The sequence below is a fragment of the Arvicola amphibius genome, chromosome 13, assembly GCF_903992535.2.
Source record: "Arvicola amphibius chromosome 13, mArvAmp1.2, whole genome shotgun sequence".
Lineage (NCBI taxonomy): Eukaryota > Metazoa > Chordata > Mammalia > Rodentia > Cricetidae > Arvicola > Arvicola amphibius.
The window spans coordinates 59,200,716-59,224,101 of record NC_052059.1 but is presented as its reverse complement, the minus strand read 5'-3'; the positions used below and the strand labels follow the sequence as shown (position 1 = coordinate 59,224,101).

General features: G+C 39.0%; 1 protein-coding gene across 1 annotated transcript in view; it reads left to right on the top strand.

Moving 5' to 3' along the window:
* LOC119799853 overlaps positions 1-23,386 on the top strand; it is a 52,514-nt gene that overhangs the window by 8,664 nt on the left and 20,464 nt on the right. Inside the window, exons 3-8 of the mRNA XM_038309699.2 lie at positions 11,148-11,265; positions 12,000-12,173; positions 13,534-13,640; positions 16,801-16,862; positions 17,668-17,704; positions 19,373-19,434. Coding sequence (XP_038165627.2) covers positions 13,582-13,640; positions 16,801-16,862; positions 17,668-17,704; positions 19,373-19,434 — 220 coding nt within the window. The 5' untranslated portion in view covers positions 11,148-11,265; positions 12,000-12,173; positions 13,534-13,581. The remainder of the gene's footprint in view (positions 1-11,147; positions 11,266-11,999; positions 12,174-13,533; positions 13,641-16,800; positions 16,863-17,667; positions 17,705-19,372; positions 19,435-23,386) is intronic.

Genomic DNA, 23,386 nt, shown 5'->3' with positions numbered 1-23,386 from the left:
CCCCTTGATTCTCTTATGTTGTCTTATTGCTATTGCTAGAACTTCAAGCACTATATTGAAGAGATAAGGAGAGAGTGGACATCCTTGTCATGTTCCTGAATTTAGTGGGATGACCTTGAGTTTCTCTCCATTTAATTTGATGATAGCTGTCGGCTTGCTGTAAATAGCTTTTATTATATTTAGGAATGACCCTTGTATCCCTAATCTCTCCAAGACCTTTATCATAAAAGGGTGCTGAATTTTGTCAAATGCTTTTTCAGCATCTAATGAGATGACCATATGGTTTTTTCCTTCAGTTTATTTTTTAAATTTTTTTTATAGTCCCAGTTTTTTTTATTGTTTTTGAATTGTTTCTTTGAATTACTGTCTTGCAGTACATTACAGTAGTGATTCTAAAGAGAGAGCTTGAAAACATCATTTTGAATGAGGTAACCCAGACCCTAAAAAACAATTATCCTATGTACTCATTCATAAGTGGTTTTTAAATATAAAGCAAAGAAAGCTAGCCCACAAATCACAATCCCAGAGAATTTAGACAACAATGAGGACACTAAGAGGGACCTACATAGATCTAATTTACATGGGAAGTAGAAAAAGACAGGATCTCCTGAGTAAATTGGGAGCATGGGGACCTTGGGAGAGAGAGAGGAGAGGCAGAGAGGGGAGCATAGAACAATGTAGAGTTCAACAAAAAATCAACAAAAGAAAAGAGTGGAAGTACTAAAATCTCTTTCCCAATAATATTTAGGTAAACTGATCAATAGAAAAGTGAATTTGGGTGTTTTGTTACTGCATGAGCTAAGTATAAATTACATGAAGAATTGAAGAAAATAATTTTAGATGTTGGTGCAATCACAGCAAACCTTGATTTTGAGAGGTGTGTGGCAGACTGTGTGATGTTTGCTATGTCCCACTGTCCGTATCTCCAGCACAGGTCACTTTCTGTCCTGACCATCTCTGTAGAGTGATTTGACCTCAAGGAGCTGGTTGGATCTCAGTATTCAGAAGCATAAGATGTTGATAGTTAAAGAGAATTTCTCTGATGATTAAGCCTAAATTTTATAGAATCAAAGCTAAAAGCAATTAAACAGAGCAAGTTCTTTAAAATAGCTTTCATCAATACAAAGTATGTTGAAGTAGAAAAGATCATATATACTTTAGTCAAATAATTTGACTTAAGCCTACATTGCCTTGAAAACCTTTTGTTGGTGGTGACACTGGGACTTGAACCCAGGTCCTCTAAATTGTTCGGAAAACGTACCATCTTCTAGCCACATTCTTAGCTGACTTTTAGTCTAGTTCACAAGTTAGTCTGAATGCATCAGAGCTGCTCTCTTGTGCTGGAAATGAAAGTGTGATTTCGACACTCCCTGCTGCTGTAGTTGTTCCTGTTAAGCTGTTCAGTGGGGGATCTCTAAAGGCAAAGCCACCAAGGTCCACTCAGGAGTGAACTGTGGACTTAGGAGGCAAAAAAATGTGTGATTACACTAGATAGTAGTGAATCATGGAGCCACTGAAGACTTGATTTTGTAGTCCATATATCGGGGTCAGAGTAGGGTGTCTGGCAACAGTTGTGTGGGTGTCTTTGTGATTTAACTCTTTACTGGCCCTGCACAGTTCATCTATTCCCTCTGTTCTACAGTTTGCTATTTGTAAATTGAGAACTGTACTTGAAATTCTCTTCTAAGGTCGTGGTTGTGAATGGTGGTGAATCCTGTGGGGGCTAGTTATAATGGTGCTGGTCACATCGTAAAAATACACCTTTGTTAGAGATTACTATTTTTTTTCTTTGCATGGTATTTCTTTTTTTTTGTTTTTTTTTCTTTTCTCTTTTTTCCCTTCCCTCCCCTCCCTTCCAGCCATACCCCCACTCCACCCCTCTCCAAGACAAAGAGCCATCAGGGTTCCCTTCACTATGTTAAGTCCAAGGTCCTCCCAGCTCCCCCTAAGTCCAGGAAGGTGAGCAACCAAACTGACAAGGCTCACAGTGAGCCCATCCATGCTGTAGAGTTCATGTTCATTGCCGTTGTCCTTGGTTTCTCAGTCCTCCTCCACAGTCAGCCACATTCACAAACCAAGGAGTCCAATAATGCCCACAATAACTCAGGCATCTAATGACCCTTCACCAGCACAACTAGAAGAAGGGAAACACACAAACTCTACTACAAAAAAATGACCAGAGTTAACAACCACTGGTCATTAATATCACTTAATATCAATGGACTGAATCCACCTATAAAAAGGCACAGGCTAAGAGATTGGATACAAAAAGAGGATCCAACATTCTGCTGTTTACAAGAAACACACCTCAACCACAAAGACAGACACCTACTCAGAGTAAAGGGTTGGGAAAAGGTTTATCAAGCAAATGGCCCTAAGAAACAAGCGGGTGTGGCCATACTAATTTCTAACAAAGTTGACTTCAAACTAAAATCAATCAGAAGAGATGGAAAGGGACACTTTATAATCATAACAGGAAAAATCCTTCAGAATGAAGCCTCAATCCTGAATATCTATGCCCCTAATATAAAAGCTCCCACTTATGTAAAAGAAACACTTCTAGAACTCAAGGCAGCCATCAAACCACACACACTAATAGTAGGAGACTTCAACACTCCTCTCTCACCAATGGACAGGTCAATAAGACAGAAACCTAACAGAGAATTGAAAGACTTAATGGAGGTAATGAACCAAATGGACTTAACAGACATCTATAGAACATTCTACCCAAATAGGAAAGAATATACCTTCTTCTCTGCGGCTCATGGAACCTTTTCGAAAATTGACCATATACTTGGTAACAAAGCAAACTTCCACAGTTACAAAAACATATTAGTAACCACCTGTGTCTTATCGGATCACCATGGATTCAAATTAGAAATCAACAACAATGCTACCCCCAGAAAGCCCACAAACTCATGGAAACTGAACAGTCAACTACTGAACCACACCTGGGTCAAGGAAGAAATAAAGAAAGAAATTAAAGTCTTTCTTGAATTTAATGAAAACAAAGACACAACATACTCAAACTTATGGGACACAATGAAAGCAGTGCTAAGAGGAAAGTTCACAGCACTAAATGCCCACTTAAAGAAAACAGAGAAAGCACTCATTGGTGACTTAACAGCACACCTGAAAGCTCTGGAAAAAAAAGAAGCAGACTCACCTAGGAGAAGTAGAAGACTGGAAATAATCAAACAGAGGGCAGAAATCAACAAAATAGAAACACAGAAAACAATCCAAAGAATCAATGAAACAAAAAGCTGGTTCTTGGAGAAAATCAACAAGATTGACAAACCGTTAGCCAAACTAATCAAATGGCAGAGAGAGAACACACAAATTAATAAGATCAGAAATGAAAAGGGGGGAAAAACCACAGACACAGAGGAAATTCAGAGAATCATTAGATCTTACTACAAAAGCCTGTATGCCACAAAATTGGAAAATGTAAAAGAAATGGACAGTTTTTTAGATAAATACCATATACCAAAGTTAAACCTGTACCAGGTAAATGCTCTAAATAGTCCTGTTAGTCGCGAAGAATTAGAAACTGTTATCAAAAACCTCCCTACCAAAAAGAGCCCAGGACCACATGGTTTCAATGCGGAATTCTACCAGAACTTCCAAGAAGACCTAATACCTATACTCCTTAACGTATTTCATAATATAGAAACACAAGAGTCACTGCCAAATTCCTTTTATGAAGCTACAGTTACCCTGATACCTAAACCACACAAAGACTGAACCAAGAAAGAGAATTACAGGCCAATCTCACTCATGAACATTGACGCAAAAATTCTCACTAAAATACTGGCAAACCGAATCCAAGAACACATTAGAAAAATTATCCACTACGATCAAGTAGGCTTCATCCCAGAGATGCAGGGCTGGTTCAACATATGAAAATCTATCAATGTAATCCATCATATAAATAAACTGAAGGAAATTAGTATGGCCACACCGGCTTGTTTCTTAGGTCCATTTGCTTGATAAACCTTTTCCCAACCCTTTACTCTGAGTAGATGTCTGTCTTTGTGGTTGAGGTGTGTTTCTTGTAAACAGCAGAATGTTGGATCCTGTTTTCGTATCCAATCTCTTAGCCTGTGCCTTTTTATAGGTGAATTGAGTCCATTGATAGTAAGTGATATTAATGACCAGTGGATGTTAACTCCGATTGTCATTTTTTATTTGGTAGTAGAGATTGTGTGTTTCCTTTCTTTGCGATGTGCTGGTGAAGGGTCGCTAGATGTCTGATTTATTTTGGGCAATGCTGGACTCCTTTGTTTGTGAATTTCCTTCTATTACTTTCTGTAAGGCTGGATTTGTGGCTCTGTATTGTTTAAATCTGTTTTTGTCCTGGAATATCTTGTTTTCTCCATCAATGGTGAATGCAAGCTTTGCTGGGTATAGTAGTCTAGGCTTGTATCCATGTTCCCTTAGTGTCTGTAGCACATCTATCCAAGCTCTTCTGGCTTTCATGGTTTCCACTGAGAAATCACATGTAATTCTGATAGATTTCCCTTTATATGTTACTTGACCTTTTTCCTTTGCAGCTCTTAATATCTGTTTTTATTCTGTATGTTTTGTGTTTTGATTATTATATGGCGTGGGTATGCTTTCTTTTGATCCAGTCTATTTGGTGTTCTGTAGGCTTCTTGTACCTTCATAGGAACATCCTTCTTTAGGTTGGGGAAGTTTTCTTCTATAATTTTGTTGAATATGTTTTCTGGGCCTTTGAGTTGTAATTCTTCTCCTTCTTCTACCCCAATTATTCTTAGGTTTGGTCTTTTCATGGTGTCCCAGATTTCCTGGATGTTTTTTGTTAAGAATTTGTTAGATTTGTTTAGTTCTTTAATCTGTGAATTTATTTCCTCTATAGTATCTTCAGAGTCCGAGATTCTTTCTTCCATCTCTTGTATTCTGTTGGTAATACTTGTCTCTGAAGTTTCTGTTCATTTACTCAGAATTTCCATTCCAGTCTTCCCTCGGAATGTGTTTTCTTCATTACCTCCATTTCATTTTTCAGGTCTTGTACTGTTTCCTTTACCTGTTTGATTGCTTTTTCTTGTTTTTCTTGGGTATCTTTGAGAGATTTATTTATTTCGTCTACCTTTTTGTTTGTCATTTCCAATTCTTTATAGCAGTTTTTTACCTCCTGTTTAAGGTCCTCTATTATTTTCATAAAGTACTGTTTAAGGTCGGTTTCTTCTATATCTTCTGGGGTAGGGTGTTCAATTCTTGTTGTTTCGGGATGTCTGGATTCTGGTGATTTCATGTTGCCTTTCATGTTGTTGGAGGAGTTCTTGCATTGGCGCCTGCCCATCTCTTCCTTCAAATGGAGCTGGGAGGCGTTTGTTGTCCTAGACCAATCTTTGCTGTGACTGAATCTGGTTGGATCTCCCCAGTGCCAGAGTAGGTCCTATTCCTTGTGGCACAATCTGAAGAAGCCCGCACTCCCTTGCAGGAATCCTCAGACCTGCCTGGAGGCCACCCTTTGGGTGGATGGCCTTAGTACAGGAGCAGGACACCTGAAAACTCTAGGGAAGGCTTGGAAGAGGCAGGGACATGAGAAACAAAGACAAGACTGCAGAGGGATCTGGGGGAGGGGGTCTCTGCTCTCTTCCAGGGCAGGTTGCCCCAGGGTCCGCACCCACTCACCAGTCCAGATGGAACTCCAGGGCACAGGATCAGGGATTCCAGGCAGCCCAGGGACACCTCCCGGACAAAAGGGCCAAGGTGGGTGCAGGGCGGGATGGAATATCACACAGCGAACTTGACAGCACAATCTGAAGGAGCCCACACTCCCCTGCAGGAATCCTCAGACCTTCCTGGAGGCCAGAGTCTGACCCCTTTGGGTGGATGGCCTTAGTACAGGAGCAGGACACCTGAAAACACTAGGGAAGGCAGTCCAGATGGAACTCCACGGCACAGTATCAGTGATTCCAGGCGGCCCAGGGATGCCGTCCAGACAAAAGGGCCAAGAAAAGCATTTTCTGAATGATGACAAAAATTTACTGAAGTGTTTGCATATTTAAGAGCTTTCTATTAAAATACACTCATTAATCATTCATTTAAAACTCTTTATGGCATCAGTAGCTTTTTGGTGGATTTTTAAAGTGGCAACCAGTCCTTCTGCCCAAGTGCTACCCCCTTCAATATTATTCATATCACTAAATATTTTGGTAGAGAGAAAAACAGTTGAATAATGGTTTACCTGCATTTTTCTCCTCCGCAAAAATTTTATGCTGATCCCTCACCTACCCTCCATTAACTTCTCATAATTCCTCATATAGGGATGGGACCTTATGAGCCTTTGTCAATGAATGATGGATTGGTGCAGCCCCAGTATTATATAGCTCTGCTCAGGAAAACACGGCTCCATGGAATTCCTGAGTGCAGTCATTGTGTCCTCTCCTGAAGACCCAGTTTCCAGCAATTCTCCCCAACTCTGACTTTTACACCCTTCCTCGCTCCCTCTTCTACAGTAACAGCTGAGCCTTGGGTGTTGCTGTGGTAGTTAATTTTTGCCAGTTTGACAGAAACCTAGACATAATGTGTGACAAAAGAGGGAAATTCTCTGTCACATTTTCCTGTAAGCAAGTCATTGGAGACATTTGCTTGATTAGTGATAGATGTAGAAAGGTCCATCTTACTGTTGGTAGCAGCAGTCTGTACAGATGGTTCTCACTCCCATAAGAAATCAGGCTGAGAAAGTCATAGGGAATAGGCAAATAAGCAGTGATCCTCCTTAGACTCCCCCTCTCTCTGTCTCTCTCTGTCTCTCTCTGTCTCTCTCTGTCTCTGTCTCTCTCTCTGTGTCTCTCTCTATCTCTGTCTCTCTGTCTCTGTCTCTCTCTCTGGGTGTATGTGTGTGTTTGTGTGTATGTGAAAGACAAGGTAGATATGTAGAGGTCAGAGGACACCATCTGAGAGTTGGTTTAATTCTCCAATTACGGATTCCAGGAATGGAATTCAGGTTATCAGGCTTGTATGGAAAATGGTCTTAGGTGCTGAGCCATTTCAATGGCCCTTTCCCCATGTTTTCTTTTAATTAACATTCTTTCCTTTAAAAAATAAAAGCAGAGAAGTGTTTTTTATATTCCTCTCCCTCCATAAATAAGCAAATGCTTGTAAAATGCTAGCTAGTAAGGAAAACATAGAGCTGTGCATGCAGCTTGTGGGTAGTATGAGCTTGCCTCTTACATGGAAGGCTCCAGGGTCCCTCTCTAACAATGAAAAAAGCAACAACATTTCAAAGTTCCTAAATATTTTTCACTACAGTTAGTTTTTGTGTAATACATAAAAGGACCTGATGATCATGCTCCTGCCTTTCTTATTTTGGGGGGAGGTCCAGAAGAAATCATTTTATATCCCCTGTTCTTTGATTTATACTCAAGTGTTGTATATAACCATATATAGGCCTAAAGGAAATGTTCTTCAGAATTTATAGATTTCTTATAACTCAACACTAGAATGACAGCCCAGTGACAGAGAGGGCAATAAATGGCTCTGAAGAGAAATTTTCTTAGTATTCAGGCATACCCTGTCACAAACACCTCACACCATCTGCCTGGCTGTATAGCAAATGGTATCCTGTCCCTTTAAGAGACCCTCCACTCACTCTCAGTCTCTCTAGTGCTCTCTATCTCTCCCTCCCTCCCTCCCTCCCTCCCTCCCTCCCTCTCTCTCTCTTTCTTTTCTGCCCTCCCTCCCTTTCCCCTCTCTCTTTTTCTCTTTTCCCCCACTGAGGAAAGCAGGTCTCGACCTCTTTTCCTTCTCCCTCCTCCCTCTCTCTTTCTCTCTGTCCCTTCCTCCCTACTACACCACCCCTTTTAATAAAACTTTGCACTTAATCTTTATCTACATGTTGCATGCTGAGGATATAAGTCACAGGCAAAGCACTTGTCTAGCATGCACAGGTGCTGGGGCACATGTGAGAGTGTAAAGATGCCAGAGAACAGGAACCTGCTATACTACTGCTGGAATGTAGATCAAAATGGTGCAGCCACTAGCACCTGAGCATTTGTATAACAAAAAGGGAGAAACCCCAATTACCTACTGCTTGATGAGTAGGTAAACAAAGAGTGGTTTGTTAATACAGTAGTCTAGTTTCTAGTCATGGAAAGGGGTAGAGAATGGATACATCCTATAACATGAATAAATATCACAAACATTAAGTTTAGTTGAAAGTAGCCAAAGGACTGAAGAATGGGACACTTCTTTATTAGATGATTTGATTTCACTTAAAGACCCAGAATGAGACACTTGAAACAGAAAGCTAGATTGGTAACTAATAGGTGGTGGGGGTCTGGAGAAATGAAGATTAACTACTAATGAATAAAGGTTTTTTTTCTTGAATGGAAAAATTATTTTAAAAGTAAATAGAATGATGGTTGCATAATTTTAAGAACATAGTAAAAAAAAAACCCTCCTGGGTTATATACTTTAAAAGAGTGAACTTACTACATAAATGTAACTTCTCAATATGTATAGACATATTTATTTCACGTCTTTGTAAGTTTTGTCTGCATATATATATGTTCACTGTGTGCATGTCTGGTGCCCTCAAAGACAAAAGAGGGTGTTGGATCCCCTAGATATAAATTTACAGATATCTGTGAGCTTCCTTCCATTTGGGTGTAGTTGTAGGTTGAAAGGTTTGTGCTGAGAGGTATTGAAGACTACTTTTCTCCTTCAGGAGCGTGCAGAGTACCTTCCAGTACAGTGAACTGTGGTTAGTAGGTGAATAATGTAGTTAGACACAAGCTCAACTTCTCCATATTCAGTGACAGAAGTGTTACCTCCAGAAACAAGACCTTAACATCAGGTTGTGTGAGCAGCCAAGAGCCTTGGCAATAGCCTGTGCTATTTGGTGGTTTCCACGGGTCCCTTTGGTTAATGACTCAACAGGCTGTAACCTGTTCCTGGCACTGGAGGTTCAATTTGGTGGCACAAGATATCTAGTTGAAGTCTTGTCTCCCCTGTTGTTTTTTTGTCTCCCTGTGGTTCCTTTCACATATGTATAGGAAACCTCTAGGGTAGTTGGTGTCCATATAGTTTTTCAAAGGACCTTTAGTATTGGTTGTCCCTGTCCATTTTCCCTCCTTTACCTTTCTGTCCTATCTCCCTTTCATTAAACCATCCAATTCTAGTTTCCTTTATAGCTACATAACACTCTAGACTTTTTCCTTTCCTTGAGAGATACTCTCCTCCCTCCTTACTAGGTTCTATACCTCTGTGGGTATTCAGATTGAAGTTCCCATATTGGAACCATAACATCCTTAAAAGAGAAAACATAGAATATTTGTCTACATATACTGAGCACTGTATGCTTTTGTCCCTGGAGTCTGACATGGGCAGGCGCAGAACACACACATGGTGCACAGCTGCTGAGTACCATTGTGAGCTCATAGCGCATCACTATGCCCGTGGAACTGTGTTGCTAAGAATGAAGCAGAATTCAGCTCACACTGATCCAAGGACCTTCCCAAGTGGGACGCATATTTGGTTCAGTGGGGAGACTTAACTAGTGTTTTCAACATTTACTTTTGGGTTTGGGAGGGTGCGGGTGGCTAAAGGGGAAGGCAGGGAGGGTCAGTAGGGCCAGGAGGGCCGGGAGGGCCAGGGGGGGCTGGGAGAGCCGGGGGTGTGTGGGAGCGTGGGGGGGTGGGTGGACCAGGGGTCAGGGAGGGCCAGGAGGACCGGGAGTGCCTGCCTGTTGAGCCTTGAGGTTCAACATGCAGGACGACTTTGAGTATGATGCCCTTACCATTAGACCCCCTCAGCGGACTCGGACTCGCTGGTACACCCGCCTGTGGCCTGCATGCCTGGGTCGTGGGTGCTTGGGTAGGAGAAGGCAGCGATTTCCCCTGTACCTAATTGGCTATGACCCTGTGGGGCGGTTCCAAAGGGCAGCCAGTGTGGGTGATGTGGCGTCGGTGGAGTGGTTCATCAATGCCAGTGAACATCATGTTGATGAATGTGATAGGAGGGGCAGGTAATGGGGCCTGGGGAGGGGCGAGGGGCAGGAGGGGCAGAAACTGTTGGGGACAGTCAGGGTCTACCAGAGAGAAACATACCTCCCAGATCTGCAGCCTGAGGGAGGGCAGATGTCATGCTTAAGGCTCTTCTTTCATGGAGACCTCTGGGTTTTGTACCTGCTTTAGGCTCCTAGGCACCTGAAACCTGCACACCTTGGAAGAGCAGCTGCTAGGCTTTCTTTAAGAGAAGCAAAACAAAGAACTTCAGTTAGTTTACAAATCCCTTTACATTGTCTCTTTTAGAGCACTTTGTTGAGGGTTTTAAAGGAATATAGCTAAGAAAACCACATACATCTTTTTATGTGTACACTTAAAATTGTTTAGGTTTGAGTGTTTTGCCTGTATGTATTTTCAATGTACCACACAAGCATAGGAAGAAGGTATTGTATCTCCTGGAAGTGGAGTCATGGACAGTTGTGATCGGCTGTGTGGGTGCTAGCAATCAAACCCAGGTCCTCTGCAGGAAAAACTAGAGCTTGTAAATGCCAAGCCATCTCTCCAGCCCTTAATGTATATGTTTTTAATGCTATGTTATATGCAACACAGAATATTTTATCATAATATAAATTTTCACATAAAATGCCAACTCAAAGAAGAAAAAAGAACCTGCAAAGAATCACCAAGAAATCTTATATCTGTTTCATGCTTGCTGAGGAATTTCATAAGGATATTTTCAACTTGAACTCTAACTGTGTCCCCTGGCCCCTTATATACATGTTGTGTGTGTTTTGGTACATACGTGAAGGCTCGTGGTTGACATTGTCTTTGAAAATTTCTTTTTATCTCATTAAAACTAGTAACACTCAGTGATTAGAGTAGGATTCAAATTCAATTTGAGTTCAATCTATTGGGCATTCTTTTGTTATCCAGAAAGGCTGCTCTGAGGAAGGATGAAGCTTGTGATAGAGTACTCGCCTTGAATGGGACAGCCATGCACTATATGCCTAGCACATAAAATGAACACCTGAGTAGAGAAATAAGTAAACAAGAAAATTTTAGTTTCTTCTCTTACATCAGAAGGAAATGTACATTGGTGTCTACTATTTACACTTGAGTGTGCCTTTACATAATAATCTGTAATTTCCTAAATGTCCTCTCAATTTGTAGGAGTGCACTGCACTACGCCTCTGCCCATAACCATCCAAATGTGGTAACACTGCTGTCATCCAATGACTGTACCAATATTAATTTGAAAGATGATGAAGGCTGCACACCCTTAATTAAGGTAGCTATTGGGAAACACTTTTGGTATAAAATGGATTAGAAATTATCCTTGTTTGGTTTTTGTTGCTGTGATGAAACACTGGCCAAAACCATGTCAGGAAAGGAAAAGTTTATTTGGCTTACAATTCCACATCACAGTCAGTCAAGAAGGGAAACCAGGTCAGGAGTTCAGTCAGGACCTGAGGCAGGAAATGTAGCAGAGGTCATGGGGGAGTGATGCTTTTCCATGGCTTTTTCCAAGACTTGCTTAGATTTCTTATACTACTCAGGACAACCTTCCCAGTCATGCCACCACTCCTAGGAAGCTGTGCCCTCCCATATCAACCTCAATCAAGAAAATACTATACAGGCTTCCCAGAGTCCAGTCTGGTGGAGGCAATTCTTCAAGTGAGGTTCCTTCTTTCCAGGTGTCTTCAACCTGTGTCAAGTTATCAAAACAAGCAAATGAACAAGCAACCTCTCCCACTACCACAATGGCCAAACAGTGTTAGTGAAATGCTTTACTCTCTAGGTGTGGTGGCACACCTCTGAAACTCTACCACTTGGAAAACTTTGGTGGGAAGGTTATGGATTTAGGAAAGTCTGGGTACTTGAGGACCCTCTCTCCAAAAGAGAGGGATAATATGCATAACCTAAACAATTGGTCTGATCCATGGGTAACTATTCAATGGAGTTTTTGGAATGCTTATTCAAGTTCTTGATTTCAGTATCTCTTTCTTTATACAATACCCACAGGCCACACAGCGGGACAATATAGAGTGCGTCTCTATACTACTGAGGCACGGTGCTGATCCCCACATTGTAGATGCCAATGGGGATGCTGCCCTCCACCACGCAATTTGCAGAGGGAACGTAAACATCGTCAGCAAACTTCTAGAGTACAATGTAGATATTAAAGCCAAAACAGCGGTAAGAATCATTCAACTTCATTCACAATGTACTTCCAGCAGTGACACCCAGATCACTTTCCACATTCTGAAGCTCAAGCATCTCACTGAATCTGTTCAGAGTAAAGCATTTTTTCCAAATCTGTTTTTCATTGTTTTGTAGGTAACTTAAAGGAACTCAGCACAGCACATTTTGTTTCAGACTTGAAAACTTTACTTTAAATTTTAAATCAGACTTGCTTTACTTTAAAATTGAACAAGTAAAGGACTTGGGTCCACACATACTTCACAAACACACAAACAATAGAAAAATAATTTTAAGATAAATGTCTGTAGAAAAAGCAGAAGTCTGTTGCAATTAAGAAGTTACTGATGTGGCTTGTCCCTCAGAGATGAGGCTAGAGTGGGAAGGTCACAGGCACACAGATAAATGTGGAATTTGATCATTGAAGAAAACATATTGAGAAGGCATTTTCACTTAACTTTTTCAGATTTTTAATGAAGGGGCCAAAATGTGACTCTATCTTAGACAAGAAGTGACTCCATTGTAATTAATGACCTAAGTCTGAATCCAGGAAGTTCCCCAGTCAAGTTTAGCCAATTGGCTAAACAGTTCCAAACCTGTCCTTATAAGGCTGTGAAACCAGAGTTGCAGGATCTGGCTGCTGCTGACCATATGTGACACAAAATTTCCACAATGGATAAAACTGTTACTAGTTCTATCCAATCAACATGCCCCTCATGTAACTGCTCCTTGACTGCCCAATTATTGAAAAGATATTTAAAAGATTAAAGAGATGGAAGTCCCCATGTCCACTTTAAAAGGGCCTGTATGTCTTTGTCCGTGGTCCTCATTATCATTTTATATGGGTGATGGACTGTTGCATGCTGGCTATTTCTGAAGAATAAGCACTCTTTGTGTTTACATGCCATTTGAGTCTGAGGTCTTCCTCCAGCATTTGTTGGACCACTACAACAGGAAACGATATTTGGTTTGGGAGAAAAATTTTAGGTTAGGGAAAATAGTTTTGAAAAACAGATTGAGAAACTGCACCAGAGATGCCACTTGAGTTCACTCATTCAACAGAGGCACCAAATCTACTCCATGTTTTAGGATTGGGGCAATGGAGGCACATCTCCATGGAGCTAAGAAACTTGGAACCAGCAAACATTTGTGGGAAGTTCTGGAAATAGCGGTGTTCACGGGCATTGTTGGACGGGGAAGATGTTTTCAAAGGAAAGGGAAGCCCTGTGTGTGTGAATCTGCAGCAAGGGCTGAAGGAAAATCTATCCTTTTGTGACTCATTTCGTTTACAAAATCTGTGATACATTTTTCAGTTGAGAAGTATGTCAATTTATAAAATGAAATTTTTCCTTTACAGTATGGTTTGACACCATATCAACTGGCTTTATTTGAAAATCAGCATGCAATGGTGGAATTTTTAATTAAGAAAGGTGTCAATCCAGATTCAGAACTTACACCAAATAGGTACTGTTTCTTTTTTACTATCTTAGTGCCATTCTTGAGGGTGTCATTGCTTAAGTAATGAACACTAAAATGCTAGAGGGAATATGGCTTCAACTCATAAGCACATATTGAGAAAGACTAGCTCACAGGGAGTGTGAGCTGGAAAGAGACTGCTCCAATATAAACAAAGGAACAGTGTGTACCAGGGCTCAGCTTCCCATTTATAAACAAGTTTTCATTTCTAATCTGATTTGATTGGCAAGTTTCTACTTGTTAAGGGAACTTCACTTTAATGTTGCTTACTTTGAAAACTATCAAGTTTATTTTCAACCCTGAAATGAATAATTTTATTATTTTTAGCCTGTTCCTTATATATTTTCTTCTTATATATGTTCAACTTAAATATTTTTTTAAATCATGTTGTTTCTTTGATCACTCACTCTGCTTTAAGTGAATTTTGATTAAGCAAATAGATTAGGGTACCATCAATTAGATGATATTACCAGATGCTATTATTTTTTTCTCCTGTCCTGTCTGAAATATCTTGCCACTGTGTTGGTCAGATGTGAACCTGTGCACCCAGACTTCTAAAACAGCTAATCTGCATAGGGACAGTTGTCCAAAATGAGTACAAAGAACTAAGACTCCATTGAGAAAATGTCTCCATGAGATCTGGTGTCAGGCATTTTCTTAATTAGTGATTGATGGATAAGAACCCAACACATTATGGGAGGTGCTGTTCCAGGGCTCATGGTCATGAGTTCTATAAGAAAGCAGAATGAGCAAGCCAGTAAGCAGCTCCCTTTCATGGCTTCTGTAAGCTCCTGCCTCCAGCTTCCTTCCCTGTTTGAGTTCCGGCCCTGTCTTCCTTGAATGATGGACTATGATGTAGACATATAAGCCAAATGAAGCCTTTGGTCCCTAAGTTCATTTTGGTCATGTTGTTTTATCACAGAAATAGCAGCTCTAAATAGGACACTTGGTATTTAAGATAAGTTCAGCATGAAAAATCAAATGATTACCTTTTTTGTTCATACATGCAAGTTTAAAGTTAGATGAATTAAAAAGTAAAGCCTGTGTGTTGTGTATTCTTTATTAAAAATATGCTTTGTACATACCATATATTCTAAACATGGTTTAGCACCCCTCATCTTCATGTACTTGTTTTTGTGTCAGAGGACACGCATGCACTGATATTCCCATCAAGACACAGTACAACACTGTGTGATTGCTTTGCCTTCCATCTTATTTGAGGCATGTTTTCTATTTCTATTTGGCACTTGGCCACTTACTCCAGGTGAGCAGGCTGGGAAGCCTCTTTGATATCTTACTACCTCCACTTCCTTTGCACTATAGAAGTACTGGGATTATAGATACATTGCACAGTGTCTGAGTTTTTATTGAATTCCAGGTATTCAAATTCTGGGCTACCGTGACAGTTATGTACTCCCATGTGCCATCTATCTGGCTCTAAAACACTCAATTTTTTTAAAGAAGACTTTGAGCCTAAATTAAAGAGGTGCTTATAAGTGTATTGCTATTAATTATAGAACTAAGGCTTCTGAGTGCAGAGCACTTTCAATTAAACCTCTAATCCAGTTAGAGTTGCTGTGCTTCCCTCTAAGAAGAACCATTTGAGGTCATTTATTCTTCCTTTAATACAAGACAAACAAATTTGTAAAGCTGTACTCTTGAAGCAAATAGAGAAAGTATGCTTGTGACTTTGACATAGAATAGCACAGTTTTAGGAATTCATGGCTAGGAACATGTCTCAGGAATAAAGTACTTATCACACAAACCAAAGATTTCAGAGTTCAACGCCTCAGAACATAGAAAGGGCCTTATGCGCTTGTGTGCATCTTTAATCTCAGGGAACCTCGAGGGACATGGGAGATGGAGACAGGAGATTGTCTGGAAAGATATACTTTAGGTAGTCTTGCTTTTTACAGCTGTTAACAACAAGAAACTCTTCCTCAAAACTAAGTTAGGAGGCAAGGACCTAAAAAAACATGCACTAGGATCAACAGACACAAATGCATACACACATGTGAACAGGAATGCATATCAAATATGAAGATGAAAAAGTAAGTTTAGATTGTTGATCTAATAAGACTGGAGATCATTATCTGCCAGAAAGACATTGGAAATAGTGGTCAAGGTTGAAGGTTTCCCCACAGTTTGCTGGAGTTCACTTCAGCAGTGGTGCTATTTTGGACAAGGTTCCCACCGCAGTTGAAAAGTCCCCTGACAAGCTCCAAGGCCGCGATGACAGCCAAAGCAGAAACTAGGAAAATAAAGCTACTGGTCCAGAGTATACTGGCAATAGGCCCTGAAGTACAGCAGTCTTAGCTGTGCCCTGGGGAGAATAAAGCTGACAAAAGAGTGTTGCTTTCCTTGAGTTTTGAAGCTGGTCGTGAGTCACAAAGACTCAGGATTACACAAAAACTCTTACTGAACAAAGAAACAGCCAGGCGGTGGTTTCGGCATTCACACATGAATGAACTGTTAAAACAATCTGATGGTACCACAACTGTCATAGCTTCTGAGAATGCAGGCAGTAGCAAAAAAACCTTTTTCATATACTGACCATTGAGAGCATAGTACTCAACAAAATGCCTCCAAAGAGTTCTGGCAGATAGGACTGTGGAGCCATAGGGACATGCAGGCAGATGAATGGAACAGGAACACTGACTCCACAAGCATAGAAATACAAGGTTACTGGAGCATTCAAAGCAAATCATATGGAAAAAGCACTGCTATCATTTGTGTGTGTGTGTGAGAGAGAGAGACACACAGAGAGAGTGCATGTGTGTTTTAATCAAGAGCTAAATTTTCTCTGTTTCTTCTCTATGAGGGAAGGTGGGAAGGACAGCAGTCATTAATCATCACTAACTGTTGAAGAATGAATTTAGAGTTATTAGGCTGGGTCTTGTTGCCCATGCCTTTAATCCCAGAACTTGGAAAACAGGAGGCACAGAGATCTCTTTGATTTCAAGACCAACATGATGCATATAGTGGGTAAAGTCAGCTGGACTGCATAATGAGATCCTGTTTCAAAAAGTTATTTGTAAATACGTAGTGTAAGATATATTAGGGACTCAAAAACAAAGAATTTAGAAAACATGCTAAGTGTTTTTCTATGAATAGTTAAATGATGATCACTTTTAAACATATGTCACAGTGGAGGAGCAGCTGCAGTGGAATCAGAACAATCAAAGAGAAAGTGTGTCACCTTCAACAAAGGTAAGAATGACTCCAACTGCTCCTACATTCCCTAGAGAAAAGAAGGAAGAGTAAAGATTTCAGATCCCCAAAAAGGAGTTAAGGAAATCAAGTATAAATGCAGTTCTGTGGTTTTCAAATATTCTGAAAAGTCAGAATTAATTAAGAAATTATTTCAAAGAACTTTCAACTGTGAAAATACATTGTCAAAACATTGCTATTTTATATTAATGCTGATATCTGTACTGCCTTTGAATAAAGGAGAAATCAACTTTACACACACGTGTCCTCAATAGTCACACTGCAGCAAATAGGAATATTAGAAATACATATTCTTCTTGAGTTTTATGACAAAAGCCTTGTAGTTTGTATTGCATACCAATACACAGGTAAGTGTCACTAGAATGTAATTATGTCACAAACCAACCTCAGTAATCAATAACTTTCATTAAATAAGTTCCTACCTTATGATATAATTAAAGTCTTCTGACCTCTGGAATGTCTGTGCAATTTCTCAATTTGGACAGTTTTGTCCTACTGTATACTGGTAAGGATGCTGCTCTCCCTCTGTCTGAGAGAGATCATTTAGGATCATCTCAATTGTTTATGGGTGGGTTTTTACCTTTAGGTATTATGCTTGTTAAATTTAAGTCTTCCTTGATTTGAAATATAAAGAAAATGAGTGAATTCTACATGAAGAAATTTCTTACAAAGGAGTATTACTCTAGAATAATCTAGATTCATCTCAAAATTACACTATGTGTCTAATAATTTTATATGTTATATTTCTCTAGCATTGTAATGAATTAATTTTGATTTTTTTTAGAAGAAAATTTCAGCACTGACATAATGCCTTCTTGCAGGTAAGGTCTAACAATATATAAAGACTAAGGAAATTCAAAGATAACAAGCTAATTATTGGTTGTATTCTCAGATAGATACTGACTTATACACTCAATTTTTGTGTTGTCTTACAATCCCCACAGTATTATCAATGTATTTTTAGACTGAAAAATTATTGTTTTTAGATCATGGGCATGAGGTTTATTTATACTCAACCATCATTTCTACTGTACCAATTCTGTGTTTTGGAAAATGAGCTTCCTAATGTTTACCAAACACACTATGTCCATCTGACACTCCTTGCCTTTTCAAAAACTTTCTGAAATCAGCTAGTGAACTAGACCTTCATCACATTTATATTTCTGAGAGCTGACAGAATTTGGGAATCTCTCTGCATTATCACAGAGTGTTACAAGAAATCAACAAATTGTTTACCTCCTTTGACACCATCTCCACATGCAGAGGCTCTTTGGTTCTGTGTAGGACCCTTTCCTAGATGGTGCAAGATCCCATGCCTTCCTCCTACCACAGTGCTCCATCCATCACTTGTCCATTCATGTGAGCTGTTTTCTACAGGAATGAAGTCTCTGGATCTCAGTAGATTAAGTGAATGTAGAGAGCCAAACTGTGGCATGTTTACTCTTTATGTGTCTATAAAAGGGGCTTTGTCTTTCCCATCAGTAGGACATGAATATAGAGTAGAAGGCCCTTTCTGTCATTGATCTGCTATCTCAGACACTGATTTGGCAGAAAATTAAAGGTGGTATGTCAAGCTAGTTAAGTACTCATCTTAATTGATTACTTCCATAATAGAGGAAAATTGTGTTATCATTTGTGGGAACATGTATCATAAATAATTTTATACACATTAGTAAATTGCTTATTACTAATTATTTATTAATAAATTACTCCATGTTAAAAGGTCCAAAAGGTATCACATTTAATGTTCAAAGAACAGATTCATAATTTACAGTAGCTACAACTGTTCAAAGACACACCTTGTAAAAACCATATTCATTTCTACTTGGAATTTTAAACTGTCTCAAGATAATAACATGAAATGATCCACTGAGTTTTATTGTTGTTTGTTCATATTTTTATCTCATTAATTTAATACCAATGCTCATTTGGCATAGAAACAGGCCCACTGTGGTTCTAAGATTCACTCATGAATGGACTACTAAGGGACAGCTTGAGCACATCCTAGGCCATGGTATCTTGTAAGAGTGCTAGCAGAAGCAGGAATCATTTCTGTGGTCCACAAACAAACCTTATGGGAGATAACATCACATGCATTGAGAGCCCACAAAGTAACATGACAGAGAGGGGTTCTGTGAAGCTTTAAGAGCAAACGATGACTTCACCAGTGGAATCATGGTACTAATTACATTGAGCACAAGAGTGACCATCAGTTTTAAAGTTACAGTCTTTAAAAAAGTGCTGTGGAGAAACTAGTGTCTTTCTTTGTGTGTGTGTGTGTGTGTGTGTGTGTGTGTTTCTATGCTTTTACTGGACTAAATTCTTTCTTTCACATGAGAAAAAGTTTTAAGGAAATTGTCACCAAAACTAATCAACTGATTGAAGGACAAGTTAAAGGCTGACAGTAAATCTCTAATGTATTTTAGGAATGCATTTGGTAAATGTTTTTATATGAATATTAAAATATTGCTTTGTAAAATATGCCACAGTGCTGTAAGACCACCAAGACAGCTAAAATCCGTATTGAAGGAGTCTTTCCGGATCAATAGAGGTAAGAGTGATGGTGAATGCTTTACTACTACCTCCCTAATTTCAATAACAGCTTGGTTCTTTCAAATAATGAACAGAGGAAATAACATAGAAATGTAATTCTGTCTTCTTTTGATTTGCCTTCAAATGTCCTTTGGATTCAGAATTATTTAAGAAATAGTTTCTGAGAAATTGCCAGTCTCAAACTATATCATCTGAAACATGTTTGTTTATTTAATGTGAGTCTTTGATGTACACGGTATCTTTGTATAAATAAAAAGATCTCTAACTAGTCCACAGTATGTGTCCTCTATGGTCATGTAACAGCAAGTTGGCTTGTTATGAATGGATTTTTTATAAAAACCACTTTGTATTTATGCAAGAGTTTATTATATACATCAATGTCAATGTCAATAAGGTGATCATGTTAAAAAACCAAAAATACAGTATTCAATTACTTTAAGTTTTTTGAGGACCAAATGTAAATAAGTTTTTCTGGGTTTCTTTCCTTTCTATAATTTCTCAATTTAGACATATTAGGCAATTCACCTATGGTGTTATGTTTATCTTTAATTATCTGTCATTTATTCTGAATATATCTTGACAAAAATCTTGACATAAGAAATAATAGGCTTGCTCAACATTTTAAAAAAATGAATGGACTCTGAGTCCTGTAGGCAGTGCAGGTTATTGAACAGTGCTGTTATAAGCATTCTTGGGTAGCGCATACCCTATTGACTATACTGCCAGCACCTTTTTCCTTTGGTTTTATTAGTTAAAGATATGGTGATACTTGATTTATATGCTGATAGGCATAATTTCCATAAAAATTTGCCACAGTAGGAGGAAGGCTGAGAAAAGTTCATCATTCTATAGTCAACAGAACTGATTGGTCCATTGAGTATATGGTATCTATCTAAAAAATTGTTCATTTCTTTTACATTTTCCAATATTGTGTAGTACAGGTTTTGTAGTATGACCTAATGATTCTCTGAATTTCCTCAGTGTCTGTTATGTCCTTCTTTTCATCTCTGATTTTGTTAATTTGGATGATCTCTCTCCACCTTTTGATTAGTTTGGATAAGGGTTTGTCAATCTTGCTTAATTTTTTTCAAAGAACCAGCTCTTTGTGTCATTGATTCTTTGTATTGTTTTCTGTGTTTCTATTTTGTTGATTTCAGCCCTCTGTTTGATTATTTCCTGTCTTCTACTCCTCCTGGCTGAGTCTGCTTCTTTTATTCTAGAGCTTTCAGGTGTGCTGTTATGTTGCTAATGTGAACTTTCTCCATTTTCTTTATGTGGGCACATAGTGCTATGAACTTTCCTCTTAGTACTGTTTTCATAGTGTCACGTAGGTTTGGATATGTTGTGGCTTTATTTTTGTTGAATTCAAGTAAGACTTTAATTTCTTTCTTTATTTCTTCTTCAACACAGGGGTGGTTTAGAAGTTGACTGTTCAGTTTCCATGAGTTTGTAGGCTTTCTGGGAGTAGTATTATTGTTGAGTTCTAACTTTACTCCATGGTGAGCTGATAAGACACAGGGGTTTACTCCAATTGTTTTGTAACTGTGTGGGATTGATTTGTTACTGATGATGTGATGAATTTTAGAAAAGGTTCCATGAAGTTCTAAGAAGAGGGTTTTTTTTGGGGGGTAGAATGTGCTATTTTTATCTGTTAAGTCCATTTGATTCATTACATCTGTTAGTTGTCTTATTTCTCTCTTAAGTTTCTGTCTGGTTAATCTGTCCATTGGAGAGAGAGGAGTGTTGAAATCTCCTACTATTAGTGTGTGGGGTTTGATGTATGATTTAAGTTTTAGTATTGTTTCTTTTATGTATGTGGGTGCTCTTGTATTAAGCACATAGATGTTCAGATTGATACTTCATCTTGATGAATTGTTCCTGTCATGAGTATAAAGTGTCCTTCTCCATCTCTTCTGATTGATTTTAGTTTGAAATCAATTTTGTTCGATATTAGGATAGCCACACCTGCTTGTTTCTTAGGTCCATTTGATTGGAAGACCTTTTCCCAACACTTTACTCTGAGGTAGAGTCTGTCTTTGAGGTTGAAGTGTGTCTCTTGTAAATAGCAGAAGACTGCATTCTGTTTTCATATCCATTCGCTTAGCCTATGTCTTTTTTTTTAGCCTATGTCTTTTTATAGGCAAATTGAGTAGATTGATTTAAGCGATATTAATGACCAGTGGTTGTTAACTCTGGTTCTCTTTCAGTAGTAATGTTTGTGTGTTTCCCTTCTTGGGTTATGCTGGTGGGGGTTTATCATATTTCTGTGGTATTGAGAGTGTAGTTACCTTCCTTGTGTTGAAGTTTTCCGTCTAGTACTTTTTGTAAGGACAAGTTTTTGGATATGTATTGTTTAAATCTATTTTTGTCATGAAGTATCTTACTTTCTAATGATGGTGAGTGAAAGCTTTGCTGAGTATAGTAGTCTGGGCTTGCATCCATGGTTTCTCAGTGTCTGTAGCACATTGATCCAGTACCTTATGGCTTTCATGGTTTCCATTGAGAAGTCAGGTGTAATTCTGATAGGTTTACCTTTATATGTTACTTGACCATTTTCCTTTGTACCTTTTAATATTTTTTCATTATTCTGTATGTTCTTTGTTTTGATTATTATGTGGCTAAGGGATGCTATTGTTTTGATCCAGTCTATTTGGTGTTCTGTAAGCTTCTTGTATCTCCATAGGGATATCCTTCTTTTGGTTGGAAAAGTTTTCTTCTATGATTTTGTTGAATATGTTTTCTGTGTCTTTGAGCTGGAGTTCTTTTCCTTCTTCAACCCCTATTATTCTTAGTTTTGGCCTTTTCATGGTGGCTCAGATTGCCTGAATGTTTTGTGTTAAGAATTTGTTGGATTTAATGTTTTCTTTGACAAATGAGTCTATTTTCTTTGTAGTATGTTGAGCACCTGAGATTCTATCTTCTATCTCTTATATTCTGTTGATTATACTTGTCTCTGTAGTTCCTGCTCATTTACCCAGATTTTCCATATCCAGAATTCCCTTGGTTTGTGTTTTCTTTATTACATCTATTTTAGTCTTCATGTCTTCAACTGTTTCTTTCACTTGTTTGATTGTTTTTTTCATGGGTATTTTTTGATTTCTTTGAGGGATTTATTCATTTTTTCCAACTTTGTCTTCTCTTCAATTTCTTTAAGGGAGTTTTCCAGTTCCTCTTTAAAGGTATTCATCATTTTCATAAAGTTACATACAAAGTCGTTTTCATCTACTTCTGGGTTAGGATGATCAAGTCTTCCTTTTGTGTGTCCACTGGATTCTGATGTTACCATGTTGTTTTTTAGGATGATGGAGAAATTCTTGCATAGTCCCCTACCCATCTCTTCCTTCAAATGAGGCCAGCAGTATCTTGGCATCTTGGTCCAGTCCTTGCTGTGGCTGTCTCTTAGGTCTCCTCAGTATTGGAGCAAGCTGTGTTTCAGAATTCCATGGAGCTCACAGGCTCTTAAGGCCCCTCAGTATTGGAACAAAGTGTGTTTTAGGGTTCCACGGAGCTTGCAGGCGAACAGGCACCACCTTGGATTTTCTTTGTGGTGAAGATGGTTGGTGGAGGTCTCCCACATGCTAAGCCTCATTGGCAACCTATTTGCTGGTGGGACAAATGTTCTGCTTCAGCTGGAGGCAATTCCAAGGAAGTTATATTACAGTTTATATACTGTGAATAAAATAAATAAGAATTTGCTTTATTCCTTTTTAGAGGGCAGGCTTTTAGCCTGCAGTGGGAGCTTGATGCATTGTCTGTGGGAACTCTGATGTTTTCTGTAAGGTACTACTACCATGGAATTGCTGCTTGGTCCTCACGTTTCTTCCATGCTTCTCACCCTGAAGATTCAGTTCAGGGTGCATAACTACTGCAGAGGGCTTTGCAATAGCTCTTACTATGGGAGGAGATAGCTACTGATGCTGAACTTCTTTGCACTGCCCCTTAGCCAGGGA